Source organism: Propithecus coquereli, unplaced genomic scaffold (assembly GCF_000956105.1).
Source record: "Propithecus coquereli isolate 6110/MARCELLA unplaced genomic scaffold, Pcoq_1.0 Scaffold13, whole genome shotgun sequence".
Classification (NCBI taxonomy): domain Eukaryota; kingdom Metazoa; phylum Chordata; class Mammalia; order Primates; family Indriidae; genus Propithecus; species Propithecus coquereli.
The window spans coordinates 4,380,349-4,402,481 of record NW_012137191.1 but is presented as its reverse complement, the minus strand read 5'-3'; the positions used below and the strand labels follow the sequence as shown (position 1 = coordinate 4,402,481).

General features: G+C 38.4%; 1 protein-coding gene across 4 annotated transcripts in view; it reads left to right on the top strand.

Annotated features, from left to right (window-relative positions):
* TMEM117 (transmembrane protein 117) overlaps positions 1–22,133 on the top strand; it is a 561,715-nt gene that overhangs the window by 5,685 nt on the left and 533,897 nt on the right. For all 4 annotated transcript variants that reach the window (XM_012638408.1, XM_012638409.1, XM_012638410.1 and 1 more), the window contains exon 2: positions 2,543–2,847. In XM_012638408.1, the coding sequence (XP_012493862.1) occupies positions 2,783–2,847 (65 nt within the window). In that variant the 5' untranslated portion in view covers positions 2,543–2,782. The remainder of the gene's footprint in view (positions 1–2,542; positions 2,848–22,133) is intronic.

Genomic DNA, 22,133 nt, shown 5'->3' with positions numbered 1-22,133 from the left:
CTCACTGAGAAGAGAAACAGCATAGAACCTGTTATAACAACTTCTTAAATGGTGCCCCTGTCTAGTTCTGATGGGCTTGTTGGAACTATTCCTTTTTCAAGACTCATTGGTACTTGAGATGATTTTTGAGAATTTCTCTTGTGGTAGTCTTTGGACACTGCCAAAGGTGTTGCATGAAATTTGGACAACTGATTCATTCTGACATTCTTTCACCCTGAATATCATGAAAATGCATAATGTTCACATTTGTTCTTCACTGCCTGCTCTGCTCTCTTTGGTGTGAGAACCACACATGTAGGTTGCTGCTGCTATAATGGGTAATGAGCCTCATGTTAAAAAAACAAAAACAAAAATAAGAATCTTGTGATAGTCACCATTCCTAGGTAATCTTGAGCTACAGCCTTGGGGAACAGATATTTCAGAGTGTTCAGGAAGATCACAAGGGACTTGAAATTGCTTAGAGTTTGGTTTATTGGTTTATGAATCCAAGGCGCAGTGCACTGTTTGCTTGGCTGAATTCTGTTGCCAATCCTTTTTCGTGTTCATATTGCTTTTGTAAAATAGTTACAACAAGTCTTCATCAACTTAGATTGTGGGTTTAATTGACACTCATCAGCCCAGAATATTGGATTGGGATTTGGTAGCCTTGGAGACTATTCTCAGATCTTCCATTGATTTAGAATGACTTCAGGCTTGTGGCATGATCTTGGTACTTTTAGTCATGTGTAAAATGAGACTATTTATCAATGGTTACTTTTTTCCCCTGCAAAGTCTTCAGGATTTGTACAGGATTGTTTTATATATATATATGTTCCCCCCCGCCTCTACCCCTGGGCTGTAGCAGTATATATTACAGAGTTACTATAGTTGTGTCTAGAGAAGAATATGTCTCCAGAAAGCATTCAAGGGATGAAGGGATGGCATCCCTGGGCCTGCCCTGGATCTACTCTCTAGGCAGGGAAAGTGCCTGGAGCTGATGTGGCTGCCAGCAAAGAATGGTGATCAGGCCCTGGGGTCAGACTTTAGAGGCTCAGATCAGAGCTCTCCTGCTAGGTGACTTTGGGCAAGTTACATAATCTGTGTGAGCCTCAATTTTCTCCCAGTAAAATGAAGTAGTGATAATGATAATAACAGCATTTCAGGGAGTTGTTAAGACAAAAATGACATAGTGATGCATGCAGACATCCAGCACAGAGCCTGGCATGTAAAGTACTGTAGACTTTGTAAGGGTCCCTCTTCCCTCTCTTCCTTTTCTGAACTCCAAATAAAATGATAAAGAAGAAAAACGAATTGGCAGATGGCAGCCATATTATTGCCTTTATTATTTTTGTTATCTTGGATAACAAAAATATCAGCTTTATTGCTGAAAAAAACAGATGTAGCTTACTCTGAGAGTGAAATGGGCTCACCAAAGCCAAACCCCAGAATTAGATAGACTTAATCACCCACTCACAAGTCCTTGTGTACCTACACAAGCCTCCCCAGGTAGAAGTTACAGCTTGCTTTCTTTATGGCGGGCTGGCTCCCAAAGAGGAAAGAGGCAGGAGCTGAGCAAGACTGTGGAGCTGGGGCCTGGACAGTTACATTTTAAGACGGTTGTGCTTCCAATGCAAATTCAGGTTAGGACCCACTGCTGTAGTCACATTACGTATTTTGCAATGCCTCTGTGCCTTTGCATATGCCTTTACCACCACCTAGATTTAGCATCCTTACCTTCTTCTCCTGGTAAAAAAAAAATCCTATTAATTTTCCAATCTCAAATGTGGGCATGTCCTCTGTGAAATCTTCCGCTTTCTTCTCACTCCCCAAAAGCAGAGTTGCCCAATCCTTCCTGTGAGCAACTGCTCTGTCATAGACTTAGCTATGTTATAAAACTTATTCTGTTTTGAAATTATTTGATAACTAGTCTGTGAATGTTTTTATAAAAGTTCATACACATACATGCATGTGTCAATGTATAGAAGAAGATCTGAATGTCTATCCACCAAATTATTAAGCAATCATAACTCTGAGAGTGGGTTTTGGGCAGAGGAGAATGGTATGAGGATGGTATTGTTCATTTTTTGTTAACATTTTCTCAGTTTACTTCTATATCATTTCAATTTTTAAATGACTCTGTATTATGACGGTAAGATGAAGGTAATAATCAAAAAGAGGAAAAATATTGCATTGGTTTTATGCTCTGTGTTTCCTCTTGGGAGGACCTCTGTATATTGTCTCAGTCACCGTCACAATTTTGGACAGTGTTCTGCTCTCTCATGTCCCTTCCGCTTCCCCTACTCCTTTATTCTGCTTTTTTCCCTAAATCCCCAAATGATCAGAGGTATGATTAGATGATGGGGAAGGGACCATATTAACTTTCTGAACTCTTAGACTAGTCTTGGTGCCATAAGTAGGAAAAGGTATCATCTTTTCCAAATACCTTTTTATTGAACTGTTGAATAAAAGTTCATAAAAGTTCAACTATAAAGCTGAACAGATAGCAGGAAGAGAGATACTACTTGTTTTCCTGCTCTGACGCTTTCTATCTTTTCTTACACAGGTAAACTACGGAATTGAAGGTTTGAAGGATGGGTAAAGACTTTCGTTATTATTTCCAGCATCCGTGGTCTCGCCTGATTGTGGCTTACTTGGTGATCTTCTTTAACTTCTTAATATTTGCGGAGGACCCAGTTTCTCATAGCCAAACAGAAGCCAATGTTATTGTTGTTGGAAACTGTTTTTCATTTGTAACAAATAAATACCCTAGAGGAGTTGGCTGGAGGATTTTGAAGGTGCTTCTATGGCTACTTGCCATTCTCATCGGACTAATAGCTGGCAAATTTCTGTTCCATCAGCGTTTGTTTGGTAAGTACCATAACCTATGAAATGTAATTTTGCTAATTATTTAATTTCTATTCTACAAGACAGAGCTTTGTTATTTCTAAATGCCAGTTTAGGATGCATTTTAGTTTGTCCCCCATCTTAAATTTGTTATGCATTGTTATAACTACGTTCTTTATTCTCTGTTTAATAGTGTACCTTTTCTATTGCCTAAGGAAAATTAGCATGAGGTAAAATTAGTACCAAACCTCATTTAGAAAAATGGCTTTAGAGATAAAATAAATGTGTGTATAATCTTATTTAGAGAAGACATGAAAATAGCTCTTTTCCCACAAATAATAGCTCAGTATGCTATACTCGAGAGTTCATAAACCGTGAAGAAAATGCCTCCGTATCACAGTACATTTTCAGTAAAGTAAGTTAACCATTGCTCATATATTTACACATTTTGCTCATTCAGGAAGTTGGAATTGGAACTCTAACTTTTTACCCTCATTTTTTTTTTTAACTTTAGCTTTGGGGTGTTTATTTTGAGCCACCTCACCCATGGAATAGTATATTAGTAAGGAATTTCTGGGTAGTGAGCAGCAGGAAAAGAGACTAAATTAGTTTAAGTTAAAAAGGCAACATACTATATAGATACTGGCCATTTCATAGAGACCAAGGATATAATTCATTTTTGACATTGGAATAAATGGAACCAAGGGCTTGGATTCTACCAGGAGTCAACATGTTCTTTATCTCAACTTCCCTATTATGTCTGCTTCATTCTCCCTCCCCCATGAAGTTCAGTTTATACCCACCAGGGAGGCTGGCCTACCTCTCTTGGTCTCAAGTTTGAACTTGCAGAGAAGAGACTGCAGTTGGCTCAGAGGTTCCCACCTCTGTACTTAACAATTTTGGCCTAGAGTGTGGGGGTGATACTTATTCAACAAATATTCATTGATCACTCATTACATGCCAGAACCTATTCTAGCAACAAATCAAACAGGTAAAGTCTCTGCCCTCATAAAAACTTACCTCCTAAAGGAGGGTAAAAGATTATACAAATAAATGTATACCACGTGAAGAGGCGATATGTGCTATGGGGTAAAGAAAGTAGTTTTAAACACTGCAGCTGGATCAATTGGGAAGAGAATTTACATATAATATTACATATATTTTTCTCAGTCTCTAGTCCTCAAACTATTGCCATCTGTTTCTGTCAAAAAATATATAAAATGTACATATTTTATCTTTATTATCTATGTGTACATATGGGTAATATACATGAATGTGCATATATGTACAATACATACATATATGTATATATGTACATGTTATAGTTTCTAGAAGTTTGATGAGGCAATAGAAGAAAGAAATGGGGAAGTAACTATAAATGGAAGAAGGACCAAGGGAAGTTTTTGTTATTGATGGTGGTGATGGTTTTACTTAGGTGATGGGATTAATTGACCTGCCTGTATTTGTGAGAGAAAGAGCTAAGTTGAAGTGCAGATAAAGGTATAGACGAAAGACAGCATCTCTGAAGGTTTCTTTTGCCTGGGACTTAGGACACTGGTAGAAATGGTAGCCTTAGAGAGCCTTAGAGAGGACAGGAGAGAGACCCTGGTTCCTCACATATGGGCACGAGTGAGGTAAAGGTTTATGCTCTAATGGGTATGTGTGAGGTGGAGGAGCAGGAAGGTGAATGTCCTCCCACATGAGAACGTCTGTTTTACTATGAAGAAGAAAAGCTGAAGGTAAAGATGGAGGGGTTTGATGATGCAAGGGGTTTAAGACAGTGGTGAAGGTTTGGAACTGTGACCTTAGGGAGTGTGGAAGTGAAGCAACTAGGGACAATTGAAAACGGTGCATATCATCGCTGAGGGCAGTGTATGTTAGCCACTGTAATTTTGAAAGAAACCAATCTGAGTTGTTGGGCAGCTTTCTCTTTGAGAGCTCAGTCACCTGGAATAGAATTTGAGAGTGATTCATCTGGGTGGTGACTGCTCAGGCTTGCTGTGTTGGAAACAAAGGGTGGAAAGTAAGCAGAGAGTTCTAGTAAAAGGGTTATTAATTTGATTGACAGGGGTGTTCTGGCTGGACATGGAAAAGAGGTGAGGGAGATGATGATCTTGGAGGGAGTGGGTAAGGGCCTGAAGATTTGGATGAAACGCAACAGGTGAAATGGGACTAAGAAAAGGGCAAAGATTGGTAGGTGTGGTCAGATGACTTGTAACAGCCGTTCTTTAGTGGTGATTCCCAAATAGGGTGTGGTCTTTAGAAAGTGGGTGCTAAAGTGTAGTGGAGAGAGAGGAGGATATGTAGGAACTTGGTGTTAGATCATCTGCACAAGCACAGCGCCCTGCATAGTAATCATGTGGCTAGAAGAGGATAAGGGTGGGTGGTGAGTGGGAAAGGGTCAGTTTCCAAAAATAGGTAGACAGTGCTGGGCAGAAAAAACAATACATATCTGTTACAAGGAATGGCTGGATGTATTTGCAACTCAGTCAATAGATTTCATTAGTGTAGAACACTAAAGCAAATTTAGACCAAAATATTCAATTTGAAGAAAAGTTATTTGCCCATATTACAGATTGATTGAGAAACATATAGTTAAGGTAAATAATAAGGGCAGGTCATTTGATTTTATAATTACTACATTTTGTTAAATCATTCTATTGCAAACCCTTATCTCTTGTACTAAAATCACATTTCAGTCATGGTTTACATTTTAATTCTTTTGTTGGTATGTGTAATTCAGCCCTGAAAAAGCAATCTAGATTTCATGTGGTTTATTGAGAAAAATTTTTTTTAAAATAATGTAAAAATGTGTCCTCTTTTTTTTTTTTTTTTTTTTTGCTTATAATAGAAAAGATTCTATGATGTAGTCAGATTTATCATTTCTATTTGGCAATTTCCTTCTTTCTTTTTCCTACTAAAAATCTATGAAATTATATGGGATATTAGAGAAGGAATCAGAACTGTCTGCAAATCTTGGTGAGGACTCCTGATCCAACTTTCTAATGAACTCCCAACTCATCCCCTCTCATTTAGTTTCCTAATGAACTTTGAAGTTGTCTTCTCCTTCTGTCTTCCTTCATCTCCCTTCATGGAAATTGATTCTTCCTTGCTTCATGAACTATTATTCATGTCCTCTTAGTAGTTCTCTCCTCCTCCAGTTCATTATTGACTTTGCTACTGGAATAACTTTTCTATATTGCTAGATGGTTTCTATCCCCTACAGAATAAAATCTGAACTCCTTTGGTTGATATCCACAACTCTTTATGATCCATTTTCATCTGACTTCAAACCTGGTCTCTTGAAATTTCACATTGTACAGAATTACTTGCTGATTCTCAAACCTGCCATGTTCTCTCATGCCCCAGTGCCTTTGCATATATGCTCCCTCTTGCCCATCATGCATGTCCCCTCCTTGACAACTTGGCTAATTTCTCTTTTTCCTTCAAATCCTAGTTTGAACATTATTTCTTCTGTGACATTTTCTCTATCTCCTGTCATACTGAAGTTGTCTTTTCTCCAGCTCCCACTTATAACCACTTGCACCAAGGAGAGTACAGCAGGGTGCTCTGGAACTGACATCCAGGCAACATTATTGAAAGGAATTTAAAATTTAATGCAAACATGAACATTCTTATTGGTTTGATATGTGATAAATGTTTCTATCCCTGTCCCCAAATAACTAGCATTTATACATAATTTATTTTTAAAAGGCCATATTTAAACTTTTAACTATTTGAGCATGCAAACTTATGGTAGGTGGGTGGTGATGATGATGTTGGTGTATGTAGGGAGGAGTGGGATTGTTAATTACAAGCATAGAACCTTTCGTTACAGACATATTGGAATGGTTTACCAAATGATAAGAATAAATTTGGGAGGTCAATTAAACTGTTTCATTTTTTGTAATGCTCTAATAAAATGCCAAACATAAATATTAAATAGAATGCCACTACCTCTTTCATTTCATCAACTTGTCTTTCCTCATTTATTTTATTATGGGAAGTCTCTTTTGGTAGATTCCAAAAGAATAACACAGTATTGCCAACTTAAAGCACATGTAAGAAAGAGTGAATGATTCTGTGAGGACATGATTTAATGTAGTTTTATTGGTTATCAATTTTACTTTTCTATGAGACATAAATATTACAATGTGGCTATTTAGTTATCAACATAATTTAGGAGCAATTCTGAAATGAGAATTGATACATTTAGAATAATTTAGTTTTAAAACTGAGTCTTGTTGAGGTGAGTATTATATTAAAATTTATAAAAATTAGATTTTGTTGGAATGTCAGTTTATACCCTTCCAGTGCCTCTCTTTTCCATTTGCTTGGATGATTCTAGTTTTTTTTTTTTTTTTAAATATATGTTTAAATGATGTGTCCTAGCTTTTGGGGGTATTATACTTTAGAGATATTCATGAATAGAGAAATTAAAAATAATTATGCTGATGATAAGGACTTACATGCAAAGGGGAATTTAATTTCCCTTGAGCTTATTCAAGAAATAATTTTTATTCCAAAAAGAAATTGAAATTATTAACAACAACATATATGCGTAATACAGTATAAATGGACTATCAGGACTACCAAAAAAAGAGAGTCGAGAATAAAATATGTTTTGATTTCACAAGTTTTTTTTTTTTTTTTTTTAAGAGACAGGGTCTCACTCTGCACTCTGTTCCTCAGTCTGGATTGCAGTGGCACGATCACAGTTCACTGTAGCCTGGAACTCCTGGGCTCAAGTGATCCTCCTACCTCAGCTCAGTTTTTTTGCTTTGTTTGGTTTTGAGCTTCCTTGAAGCTGGACGAAAGGGAAATGTAATACATTACATCACTCCGGTCATCATCAATAATGAAAATTGCAAGTTCCACAGGGGAATTTTTCTTTACATTAAACCGTAGGATTTCCTTGTCCTAAATTTTGATAAAGAATTCTTTTTTCTTCGGCCGGGCGCGGTGGCTCACGCCTGTAATCCTAGCACTCTGGGAGGCCGAGGCGGGCGGATTGTTTGAGCTCAGGAGTTCCAGACCAGCCTGAGCAAGAGCAAGACCCCGTCCCTACTAAAAAAAATAGAAAGAAATTATCTGGACAACTAAAAATATATAGAAAACATTAGCCGGGCATGGTGGCGCATGCCTGTAGTCCCAGCTACTCGGGAGGCTGAGGCAGTAGCATTGCTTGAGCCCAGGAGTTTGAGGTTGCTGTGAGCTAGGCTAACGCCATGGCACTCACTCTAGCCAGGGCAACAGAGTGAGACTCTGTCTCAAAAAAAAAAAAAAAAAAGAATTCTTTTTTCTTCTGCATTGTATAGGAGATGCTAACTGGTGAAGTGGCAAGTATAAACTTTCATAAAAGTGTGAAGTATTACATTTGAGCATACATGCAAGTCTATGATGTTTTACTTTATGAAAGCAGTTCTATGAAGGGCAAAGTGATCAGGATCCAAGTAATGCCTTCTGATTGAATAACTTTTTCCAAGGATGGATCTTAGAACATGTGGAGATCCTCTATCCATCTTGCAATTTTTTTTAACACTGCCCTTTTAACACATTGTCAAACCACCTCCACCTGTCAGTCTCTCAACATGAAAAATATTCTACATATTCACTGAAGTTAAGACTTACCTGAAACCGCAGTAGTTGGAAGGCAGGCAGACTCAGAATGTAGCATCTGAAAATGATTTTAAGTCTGTTAATATTACATAGTTCCTTTTCCAAATATATATTTGTGTATATAGTTATTTGTATAATTGTCTCATTAATGTCTGATTTCCAGCTATATCATAAGCTCTGTAAGGGCAAGGATTACTTGATATTGCTTACCATTTAATCCTCAGTGCCTGAAACAATGCCTGGAAAGTAGTATTCAATACATTTGATTGAATAAATAAGTCAATGTTTCTTTTACATGTTATCTTTGCCAATGTTGCCATCTTATTGTAAGCTATAGAAGGATACTCATTTGTCCATTCATAAAATATGAGTTATGGTCTCTGATCTCAAAGAATTTAAAATCTGGTTAAGGAGATAAGATATGCATGAAAAATTAAATACTCTGATAATTACAAGAAAGTGCATATCAGGTATCAAATGAGTAGTATAGACTGTGAGTACTGTGGGAATTCAAGAGTGGAGTTCACCGTGGGCCAGGAAGGGGGAAGAAATCTTTAGTGCCAACATGTGATCAAAACTGGAGTCTAAAATGTGAATGGGATTAAAATAGTCAGCAATAATATAAAGAATTCATTACAGATTTCAGTTCATGGGATAGATAGTGTGAGCAAAGATGAGGAAAACTCAGCTTTCTTTGGAATGGCAGAAAAAGCTGAGGAAGTCACGCTCATCTTGACTGCATAAAGGTTTACGTTTACAAAGAGAAGGAGATGAGATGGAAAGGTAGGTTGGGTCTCAATTCATTGTTCTTTAAATGCCAGTCTCCTAACTCTGTACTTCATGTCTTTCATTATGGTCTTTGAATCAAGGATAGTATTTGAACAACGTGTGAGACGATGACAAGATTAATCTTGAAGCAGAATCTAAGGGGGATTGGAAAGGGAGAGAGGAGGGGAGTAAAACGTAAGTAGGAAGGTATTTTAGGAGCCTCCTGCAATCATTCAGGCTTGAGTTTGTTCAGGCCTGTCTGGAATCGGGGCGGAGCAACTGGAAGGCAAGCAGGATGGGAGTATGTGAGACCTTGTGAAACTTCCACAGCTGATGGGATTTGAGGAGGTGAGAGTGAGGATGAAGGTAAAGGTAACCAGGAAGGTTGGGCTGGGTGCCTGGAGGAGTGATTATCTTACTGGGGTGTGGAGAGGGAGGAAGGGAAAGTCATTCAGAGAATCTGATTAGCGAAGGAGATAATGAGTTAAGTAGGTGATGGCTCCAAGGAATGAGCACATAGGTGATGGCACATTTACTTTGAATACTGCTCAAAGCAGCAGAAGGTGTGTGTTTACTAAGCTTATTCCAGGCCCACCATTTCTTATCCAAAACCGTGAGATGCATGTGTCTATATTTAACAAGTCACCCTGCTAAATACCCCATCACCAAACATGTTATTATTTCTTTTACATATGTATGTGTGTGTATGTATTCACATGAAATGGGATAAATACAGACTGCAAACAGGCCCACGTGAGATCAGGTTAGGTTTTACTGCCAAATGGATTCAGGTTTGGTTAGGTCTTGCCAATAAATTAGTTACAAAGATCAGCCTTTTGGATTTCATAATTAAGAAACTGGTTTGTGGACCTGCACTTGACTATAATGAACATTTCATATACATCTTTCCTTACCCCAAGATATCTAGCTGCATAAAAATCATGATTCTTTTTTAAAGGCCATGATTAAAAAAAGAATAGTGTGATAACTAGATGGCTACAATAAATACATGTGGAAGGGGTATTTTTCTAATGTTTATATTATGCAAACTATTAAGGGGTTTCCTATTTTCTGTGTACTTAATGTCCATTTTAGTTTTATTTTTTTTATTTTTATTTATTTTTTTTTTGAGACAGAGTTTCACTGTGTTGCCCGGGCTAGAGTGCCGTGGCATCAGCCTAGCTCACAGCAACCTCAAACTCCTGGGCTCAAGCAATCCTTCTGCCTCAGCCTCCCAAGTAGCTGGGACTACAGGCATGCGCCATCATGCCTGGCTAATTTTCTCTATATATTTTTAGTTGTCCAATTAATTTCTTTCTATTTTTAGTAGAGACGGGGTCTCGCTCTTGCTCAGGCTGGTTTTGAACTCCCAAGCTCAAACAATCCGCCCGCCTCGGCCTCCCAGAGTGCTAGGATTACAGGCGTGAGCCACCACGCCCGGCCCGTTTTAGTTTTTTGAACAGGAAGTTTGGGTGAAAAAGTATTCCCAATATATCCAGAAGTTTGAGAAGACAAATTCTGGTTTGTTCCTTTCATTTTATTGTAACAAAAGGACATCTCCCATAAAATACCAAGTAACTCAAAAATATTTTGTCCTTTAGTGAATTTAGTAAAGCTAAATGCCCATTTGTTTTCTGTTGTCTTAGGTTTAACCCTAAGGTGAATTTATCTTTTTGTATTTTGAGCTATGATTTCATCATTTCAAAATAGAAAAGATTCAGATGTTCCAGAAAGCATGGGAAGATAGTCATGGTGATACAGAAATATCAAAACACAAAGAATCAAATATTTAGGAATGAAAAACCATTATTTTAGTACAATGATATGGGTACGGTTTGACTTCCTTTCTGTTAATTTGAGATCTGAATAGCTGAATAGTAAAAATGACCCTCATGTTTATCATGGTAGTTGATGGTACATTTTAAAAAAGTATATATGTGGCTACTCAGGGTGAATGTCAATAATTGATTATTTTAAGTATTGTGTTATCTGGATGATAAGGGCTTCATCTGAGGGGAATTATTTGAACAAATGCTATAAATGTAGCTAAATGTTACTTAGAATATCTATGGTGTTAAGCTTCGTTGTCTCTAAATGTTATATTTGATACTCATGACAAATATTTAAATGTTGTGCCACTATCTTCATTCTCAACCAATCTATACTGAGTGCTAGAATCTTAATTTTTCCTAGGTGCTTGAATTGTCAACACCCAGTCCTTTTCATAGAATAAATAATTTTAGAGCCAGAAATAACTATAGAATTCATTAGAGAAAAATGTTATTCCAAAGCTCGGAGTGGCTTTCTGACATGAGAAATAAAAAAAAACAAAAACAAACAAACAAAAACCCAACCAACCAAACAAAAAAACCAAGTATTTTAAAGTAAGGCAGATTAGGAAAGGTAAGCTGGAAAATTATTGATATTCAGTATTTTAAAACTGCCCAGGGAGCACCTGGCTTCATACTGAAATTTGGTGTGTATGAATGACTTAACTTTGTAGTGCTTTACAAAAAATTAGCCTATTACTTTAATGTTCTTTTCTCTCCTAGAGCAGGAAAGGAAGGTGAGGGTGGAAATCCCAAGTACAGGGCCATTTCCTCCCACGCTTGCTTATTAGGTCCCTTTATTAGTTTTCAGCGCAGTCAGTCGCGCGTCCATTAGCACTAAAGGGCAATTGGCTGCAGCTTTCAGTGTGATAGAATCGTCTGGCTGCTCTAGTTCCCGTAGGACAGAGGATGCAAACACAGTAAAAGGATACCTCAAGGACCTAATAAACAAACTCAGGTCAGAGCATTATAGTTAAGCAATTATTAACCAGGGTGTACCTTTCTAGGTGCTTTTTCACTGTACTTGGTACAGATGAGTCATTCAGGGGCCAAGGGATGTTTTCCTCACCAGGTCCAATCATTGCTCGCACCTCCCCTCCTCATTTCCCACCTATGGGAGGCAGTGGAAGCAGTTTCTTGTGGTGGCGACTGTGTATCAAATGGAATTGCCGCAGGCAGTTAGACCCACACGCATGGCACGAGGGAAACCACTTCATTATTGGCAAGATATAACCAGCCAGAGTGGGACTTGACAGCTGGTTAAATAGTACACAGTAAGATTGGAGATGAAGAGTGCTTGACCTTGATTCCTTTGAGACCACATCAATAGGGGTGTTTGTTTGTTGTTTAAATAATAGGGTAAATAGTCCTGGCTGGGAGAGAACTGTGATTTGAGAGGATACAGACAAAATTTTTCCCTGGTTTGTTTTCTTCTCTCTTTCTTGCTCTCTCTCTGTCTCCCCGCCCTCCCCACTTTTTTTTAAGAGATGGGGTCTTGTTATGTTGCCCAGGCTGGCCTCAAACTCCTGGTCTCAAGCCACAGTTAAAATACTGTGGCTACTTGGAAAGTGTAATGGACTAACAAGGATGTTAACAGTCCACCTCCTTGGGAGATCTGTGTCCAAAGGGTCAGCAAGTGTTGGTAGGTAGGAGAATGCTCTGTAATGGTAGCTGTGTTGCTGTGCAGGGTTCTGAATAAAAGGGGGCAAAGAAAGGCCATTACAAGACTTACAGGTACACAGAGGGTCAGACTTGAAAAAGGGGCTTCTCCAAAGTCAAAGTTTAGCTGCTTTATGGTGGTAGCCCTGACACTGTGTATCTGCTTTCAACTATCCGTGGTGGTCAAAGCAGTTCTGTTGTTTCTGATGTGTATTCTTATTGTGGCTGTGACCAGAGTTATTGTTGATGGGTAAATCGAAATGTACAGGGTTGATTTGCCTGGCTCCAAGGTCACAACAACAGTCAGCAGTAAAATTGGAACATAAACTGAAGCCTTCTGATTCCCAGACAGGCGCCTTTTCAGGCATCCCAGATGGCGAGCTGGCAGCCGGGAGCCTCGTCTGCCTCAGGACTGGATTGTGCGAGGCCACTCCCCACAGCTTTGCTCCACATCGTGTTCTGGGATCTTTTCTGGCACTGCCTCCTGCCTGACCAGCCGTCTCTTTGGTTAAAGAATGTCATTTAGTTGACCCAGCAAGAAGTTGTACAATTTCAGGACAAAGTCAGTTATTGCTGCTGAGCCCAGAGAAACTCAGCACAATGCTTCTTGCCCTTGTGGCCATCGGTACCCTAACGTTCTTGGCTGGGCTATGCTTCTTCCCTTTACTTTACGAGGAATGTGATTACACATCCTAGGCTAGCCTGTGCTTGTTATGATACTTTGAGTGTCCTTGAGGACGTGGTCACTGAAATGGACAGACCAGCTAAGAGTAGACCAGCAAATGCACACATAAACCTGAGAGTGAGTCTGAACCTGCTCCCCAGCAGCCCAGGGGAATTAGTGTTTCCTGCTGCTTCATGACCTATCCCTTCTTTCTTTTATGTCTTTCCCAATTTCTTCCTGTTTGAACTGCACCATTTTCCAGCATCATCATTGACGAATATATTGAGTGCCTATCATTACAAGGGACTGTGCTAGTCGCCATGAGCCTCTGCCTTTCAGGAGGTTGCCGTCTAGCAAAGGAGATTAGACACAGATGTGTGAAAAGACAGCTGCAATGTCACTGCAATGCTGGCCTATGGTAATTGCCACATATGTGTATGGACAGTCTATCCTGAGGTCATTCCCAGCAGAAACGATCAAATAAAACTTCACAGTAAAATAGGAGTTCATGGGAATTATGGAATCTCAGGGTGAATGGATTTGGTACGAGCTTCCTTGTTACATTTTTAGCCAGTATCTGAGCATCTCTAATAATGGTGAGCTCACCATCTTCCAAGAAGTCTCAGCATCTGATCACTGTTTCTTTAACATTTCTTGGGTCTGAATTTGAGCTTTGTCTTGCAGCTTCAGTGGAATTCTGTTGGAGAGAGAAGGAGGACCTTCTGAGCTGGAGAAACATCAAACACAAAGTTGTGGGGAAGAAAGGGCAAAATGGTTTTGGTGTAGAGTTGGAACGGGGCAGTTTGCCTGGGTCAGCAGATTTGGATAAAGTGGCAGCAGGAAAAGAGAAACTTCAAGGCAAATTGTAGAGGGCCTTGAATTCCAGCTTCAGGAGCTTAAGATTCACTCTGAAAACAATAGGAAGTCTTGGAGCATATCCTTCCCTTCTTAATTTTAAATTTAAAAAGTTATGTACGCTTATTGTGGGGAAAACACCAAAAATATATGAAGTGAAAGAAGAAAACTCAAAGTTTTTGATGACAAAGATGACGAGATCAAAATAATATTGTAGGAAGATGAATATAGGATCAATTGGCTTAGAAAGACAGAGAGAATGGAGTGGAGGGAAGGCAGGCAGTGTGTGAGGAAGACTCATAGTGCAAATATATGTTGCTGCTTCTTTTAAAAAATAATGTCTTCATTTTAAGGACTCCTGTTCCCTGAGTCCATGCTCATCATATACTGAACATAAGGCATGCCAATCTATTTCTAAAATTGTAAACTGAAGTTATCATTAGATCATCTTACTTTATCCTCCAAGTGTACTGAAAGAAACAAATGTATGGTTATTGTTATTTGTAACACTAGAAGAGACTTTAAGAAAAAGTAGATTTATTTATATCCACAAATGTATGTATTAAGCTGTGAAGGTATTAATGGCATTGAGTTTCTTTTTGAAGCTTAGTGTTTGTATGAACTTGTTTCCTCATTTGGATCATGCTCATTGATTTGTCTCAACTTACTTGCAAAGCATAGGAGGCTTAATAATATAGGACTTGATTTTGTTCATTCAGTAAATACTTGTTGAGCATTTTCTAGGCTCTGAGGATCCAGCATTGAACCAAAGTCCCTACCCTGATTGAACTTACATTCTAGTCGGAAAAGATAAACAAATAAATAAGTCATTATCTATTATGTGAGGGGGCAATAAACCCTGTGGCAACTAATAAAGCAGTGTGGGCGTCTAGGGCAGGGTCTAGGGTGTTGCTAGAACTTCCTAGGAAGATGACATTTGAATGAAGACCTGAAGGAGGTGAAGAAACAACCTATGTAGCTTTCTGGGGGAAAACATCCCAAGAAGAGGGCAGGGAAAGTACAGAAGCCCCACGGCAGTGATGTATTTAGAGTGGTGAAAGGCAAAGGGGCCAGTGTTCGGAGCAGAGGGAGCAGAAAAGAGTCAGAGGAGAGGTGCAGGTGAGGTGGGCAGCAAGATCTTAGGGCCTCTTTCTAACAAGTCCTTTCCTCTCAAGTAAAAGGGAAATGCTAATAAACAAACATCTATATAACTTTATGTAGTTTCTGATTTAGATATGGTGTGTTTAAAATTGGGGTTTTAGTGAAACCCTCAAGCCCTGCTTCTTAGTTTACTCTGAGATATGCACTGTCAGTGGTTTTCCTTCTGGCAGTTCCTTTACTCTTCTGAACTCCTCATTACGGCTCCTTTATGGGGGCGTCCACCTCACCTCCCTCCCTCTTGTGCGGTGTAGAAGTGAAGAAAGCTGCTTTTTAGGGTGGGTGAGTTACTGACTAATTTTAAAGAGTGACTCTTCTGTGGGCCTGTCCCCCATCCCTGCCAGCAGTGGAGGCCACGCTGACTCTGTCGTGTAGTTTTTAGCAGTGGAGGTGGGGGGCGTCGTCCTGGAGGCAGCCATTGTGGGGACAGTCACAATGGATTGTCTTTAAAGTTCTGACTCTCAGATCTGCCCATAGAGTAAGAAAAGCATCTTTCTTTCTCTAGGGATGAATAGATGTTCTGTCCAAAAGGCCGGGGGTGGGGAGGAGTGTACAGATGGAGGTTCACAGTCCTCCCCAGGTTCTTTCCCCAGTATAACCCCAGCCCTGAGTCTGCTACTTTAGGCACACGAAAAGGACCCTATCCACTTATTTCTAGGTTGCTCTTCTGCTTCTATTTAGAGCCTACATAGGTTACTGAACTCCATCCCCACTGCTGAATTTTGTAAACACAAGGGCTTAACAATCCATGTTTAGAAGAGGACAAAGAATTTGCTTAACAGCTGAATTCTAGATGACAGATCAAACTGATTATGAAATAAGGTATTTTTACTCTTTAGAAAACTGTTGGCAGTGGGTGGAGGAAGATCTTTAGATACAATACCTTGAGCCAGTCTAGACATATATATTTTAGCTTTAGGTATGCAAGAAATGTTAATAAAATGTAATGTAATAAAAGGGATGTTATGCATTCATTGCAGAGGTATTTCTAGAATGCTTGTTATGTGGGAGGCTCAGTTCTATGCACTGGGGTAAGAGCAGTGAATAATAATAATAAAAACAACAACAACAAAAAACACTCAAAGTTCTTGTTCTCATAGGTTGCACATTTTGATGGGAAAAGTATATACAATTGTGGTCATTCATCGAAGTCATCAGATATTTTTATGTCACTATCTCTGACATATGGTGGCATTATACTTTTTGGTCTTGTGGTAAGTTCTGGTTGGTTAGGTCAGAGCAGGGGTGATGTGTGGCATTTCTGAGCTAGAGCATTTGATTGCATATGCAAGACCCTCTAACTTCTTTCTTTCTTCCTTGGCTACCAGATAGTTGCATCTTTGTCTGCCTGAGTTTCAGAGTGAAGGCTATGTGGAGTAGAGCCCTTAACTGGTTCTCAGTGGACGTGTAGTATAAGAAAGAAGTAACCTTTCATTGTTTTAAGCCACTGAGATTTTGGAGTTGGCATAACCCCAAGCATGGCATAACCTAGCCTGTCTTGATTGATGCAACAATTAAAAAGTAACATTTTTTTTAAAAAAGAGATACTTCCAGGTAGTGATTTATTGTATAAACAAAACAAGACAGGGAGCTGTGATAGTAAATGCCTGGGGTGGAGTGCAGAGCTACTCTAAATAGGGTGGTCAGGATAGCTTCTTTGGAGGAGGTTATATTGGAACTAAGTAAGGCCTGAATGAGGAGAAAGACCTAACCAAGTGAAAATCTGGAGGAAGTGCACTGCAGACTGAAGGATTAGCAAATGAAAAACCCATGAGTGGTAAAAACATTTGGTACATTTAAGAAACACCAAAGAAGTCAGTGGAGCCTAAAGAGTAAGGAGGAATGAGGTGGATAGGAGTTAATGATGCAGGACTTGATAGATCATGGTAATGAAATTTTATTTCATGTTAAGAATAAGACAGAAGAATGACATGATCTGATTTAGATTTTTATGGTGACTAATTCAGGTTGCTTTGAAAAGAGTGGTTGTATGGGGAGAAGAGTAAAAGGAGGGTGCTCTAATTAGTATTTAGGAGATTGCTGCATTAGTCCTTGCGAAAGACCGTAGCAATTTGATTCAGCAGGGTAGCAGTGGTGAAGGAGAGAAGTAGATGGAATTAGGATGCATTTTGGAGGTTGAACCCACAGGATTTAATAATGGATTGGATGTGGGCAATAAGCAAAAGATTTAAGGATGGGTCTTACGTGTTTTTATCTGAGCAGCTGGGTGCATTATGTTGCTATTCAATAAGGGAGGGAGATAATGGGGGGCAGATTTTGGGGTGAAAAATCAAGATTTCTATTTTTGCACAAGGAGTATGAAATGTTTATGTGCATGTTCATACTTATTCGTACAAGTTGGGTATGTGTGGGGATTGCAGTTCTAGTTACGTGAAATAGGTTATGTCAGACTAACCTTCCCGAAGACAAAAAATTATACTCTCTGGCCCAAATGTTAAGAGAACGACAATAGTAGCAACAACAACAATTTTAAGGCATTGGAGAATGACCAAAAGATGGCAGAAACAGGAGGGGACTAGACCTTGATAAAAGGGAGCTGTGCTGGTGAGATCCAAGTATATGTAGCTTTAATCCTGAGGGTACTTCCCAGCCCGTTACTCATGGTGGCAGCTCGAACTCTAGTAGAAAACCATAATTCTCTTGATTTGGGGACCTAGAGTACAGCATTCAGGGCTGACAAAACAGAAAGCAATAGGGGAAATCCTGGAAAGGGCAGATGCACAGAGTGGGAAGCCCTGAATTGTATTAATATGTATAAACTTTCCTTGGATTCTTAACTGGCCCTGGACTGTATACTCTTGGGGGAGTCTTCAAGAAGCCCAGTAAAAGCACCAGCAGGGGGTGGAAAGAGTTGAATAGAAATTTCAGGGACTGTCTCCCGCTGGGAAGACAGAGTTTAGAGTTTGAGTCACACCAAGTTAGAAGGATTAGTAAATGTCCTGGCCTTCCTGTTGAAACTCCAGAGGGTGCCCCTTAGAAATAAAAAATATACCACAGGGCTTTGGGAGTTGCCTCAGGACTGTGGACAAAACTAATATAGACTTACACTAACCAAACGTTAAATCAAGCCTGCACAAGTTCAAGGTGATTAGCTTATAATTTCAGTGCCTGGCAAAACCAAGAATTAATACTCTTTAGAGTAAGATAACAAAGCAACAATGTATCATCCATAATGTTCAGTTTAAAATGAAAGTTTATTATACATACAGACAAGCAGGACAATGTGACACAAAATCTAGAGAAAAAGTGGTTAATAGAAACAAACACTTAGATGATTAAAAAGCTGGAATTAGCAGACAAGGACTTTAAAGCAGTATTTATACTTTGTTCATGGGCAAGTAGGATAATAAACAGACAGCTGCCACAGTTTCATAATCAAACTGCAGAAATCAAAGATAAAGAGAAGATCTTGAAACAGCCAGAGAATAAAGTCCGAGTTCATACAAGAGAACAATGATATGAATGGTGGCTAATTTCTTATCACAAACAGTGGAGGCCAGAAGAGATCTTTAAAGTACTAAAACAATAAACATTTCAACCTAGAAATCTATATCCAGCCAACATATACTTCCATCATGAAGGCGACATAAAGACATTTTTCAGGCAAATTAACAAGACAGTTATCTGTTACAGACTGACCTGTATTACAAGAAATGCTAAGGAAAGTTCTTCAGGTCGCTGATCAATGAAACCAGATAGAAACTCAGATGTACAGGAGAGAATGAAGAGCACTAGAATTCATAAATATGGGGATAAACTAAAAAGGCTATTTTTCCCTTCTCTTTATTTCTTTAAAAGACAACAGTATTCAAAAGAAAAATGATAGTATCATATTGTGAGATTTTATAACATGGTGATATAAAATATATATCAATAATGACACAAAGGGTAGAGGTAAATGGAATTATCTTGCACTTGAAAAGAATGTGTATTCTGATTTTTTCTTGGTGTAATTTTCTGCAAATGTCAGATAAAGGTGGTTCATAGTGTTAGATTGTCTATATTCTTATTGAACATTCTAATGAAACATTAACCAAGGTAGACCATATATTGAACCATAAAATAATTCTAAAAAATTTCAAAAGATAAGGTCACATGGTGTGTTCTCTGAGGACAAAGGAATTAAATTAGAAATAAAAAACAAGTAACACAAAATTTCCAAGTATTTGGGAATTAAAAAACATACTTGTAAATACCTGTGGGTCAAAGAAGAATTTACAAGAGAAGTTAGAGAACATTTTTAACTAAAGAATGATGAAAATATATCAAAATTTAGGGCATATAGGCTGGGCACGGTGACTCATACCTGTAATCCCAGCACTATGAGAAGCCAAGGTGGGAGGATTGCTGGAGGCCCAGAGTTTGTGACCAGCCTGGATAACATAGCAAGGCCCTGTATCTGCAAAAAAATAAAAATAAATAAATAAATAAATAAATAAAAGCCATAGTCCCAGCTACTTGAGAGGCTGGGCTGAGAGGGTGACTTGAGCCCGGGAGTCCAAAGTCCAAGATTACAGTGAGTTATGATTGCAACACTACTCCAGCCTGGGTGACAGAATGAGATTGAATCTCTAAACAAAAAAAGGATATAACAAAGCTGTTCTTAGATGTTTATATTTTAAATGCTTCTATTAGAAAAGAAAGTCTATTTCTATCTTAAGGTATTGGAAAAAGAAGAGCAAATTGAACCAAAAGTAAGTAGGAAGAAGGAAATAATGAAGAGCAGAGAAGAGTAGAAAGAAAAAAGAAGACAAACAACAGAGAAAATTAACAAATCAAAATGTTAATTTTTTGTAAAGATTAATAAGACTAGAAATCTCTAGTAAGACTGATCAAGAAGCAAGTAAAGACAAATTACCAATATCAAGAATTAAAGAAGTATCACTAGAGATCTAAAGTGGTAAAAGGTATAGGAATGCCAATTTATGTCAATTAATTTCCCCTGCCCCCCCAAAAAAACTCCACTAAAAAAATAGATTTCTTGATAGGCATAATTTAACAAAACTGACACAGGAAAAAATAATTTGAATAGCTGTATATTTATATCAGAAAGTGAATTCATTATCAAAAATGTCTTCACAAAGAAATTTCCTAGCATAAATGGTTTCATTTTTTTTTTGTGGTCTGGAGGGACTGGTAGCTGCCCTCCTTCACTAAGCAAAAGGGAGAATCCAAGCTTCACTAGGTATTTAATTCCAGTGTAGTACTTCTGCGCCAGGTACTGTTCTAAGTGCTTTACAAATAATAACTTACTTGTCTGGAGATGTGATTTGTAGTAAGGACATGAAGAGGTGAAGGAAAATTTCAGGAATGATTCTTTCCTACAACATATGCAAAATAATATCTACGTAACAGAACTATTTTCTGCCCACAGGGGACAGAAATTTGTGGGCACACTGGGACATGCTTTTGAAGGTTTCAAATGTGTATGCTCATGGCACGATCAATCGATCAGTGCCTTGCTCTTATTTTCTGTCTGTATGCAGAGTAGAAAATAATTGTTAAAACCTAGAATAGGAAGCCAAGCTGTAATTTTCTGTTTGTTGTTCTTGTCTCCTCATTTTCTGCCTTTTGGGCTGGTGCTGCCTGCTTCCCTGTTATCTCTATGTTTCAAATCTTACTCGTCTTTTAAAAATTCATTTCAAATGTTACTTTCTGATTTGTCTTTGTATAAACCCTCATCATCTTGCATATTTCAGGGGCTTAGTAAATGTTTCTTGAGTGGATTCCATGAATAGATGAGTGTATGAAGCCAGGTGTCAACGGTTAGATGATCCAAAGAAGCAACCTTCTCTTTGCAGCTTTATCCTCCCTGGTATCATGGTTTTGTGACTGCAAATTAACTCTGAATAAAGTATCTTTAGCTGTCTACACAATGACTAGTGTTTAATACAACTAGGTAGGCCAGTACAGAGCACTTTTGCAACATTTGAGAAGTAGATTGACTTGTTATTAATCCTATTTGATAATTTTTGATAATTGATGTATGCCAATAAGAAGCCAATGTTTCATAAAAGATTAATTAGAGATATTTTAAAAACATTTATTGCGGAATTTTTTACGTTGCTCACAGCACAGTGCTAGGCCCTGTTGGGTCTTTAGCAATTTTTCCAGGTGTTTTTCTGATAGGCAAAAACTATACACATACACGCGCACACACACACACACACACACACACACACGTATCGGTTGATGAGTTTTCTAAGTCCTATCTTAATTTCTTCTTAGTCAACATATTTTTAAATTATTAAACATATAATTATGCTTTGCCTTAAATGGTAGTTGCTCAAAGGTTATTGACGTGAATACGGTAATCCTTGCTTTTTTTATGGAGCGAGTTGTGACTAAGGCATTTTAAAGTATTCTATCTTCAGAACCACCTGCCACCTATCTTAACCACAGGTCCATCATTTTCCATTTTTGGCTCATATCCCATAGTAATCAAGAATTGGCTTGAAGACAGTATTGGTATAGACCATCATTATGGGCATTAATACCATTCTAAAAATAAATGAGAAAAGTGTCTGTGCTTCTAACCATAGAAAACCCATGACTAAGGCATTGTGACTATTGGGCCAATATGGACCTCAGTGACACAACAGGTGACATAGGAAAGTTTTTATGCAAAATTCTTTTAGGTGTCTAATTTGCTAACTTTTGTTGAGAATTCCAAATACTTCTTTTTTTCGGAGCTTTTGTGTGTTTTAATGTTATTAGAGAATTAGCTTACTCAAGAG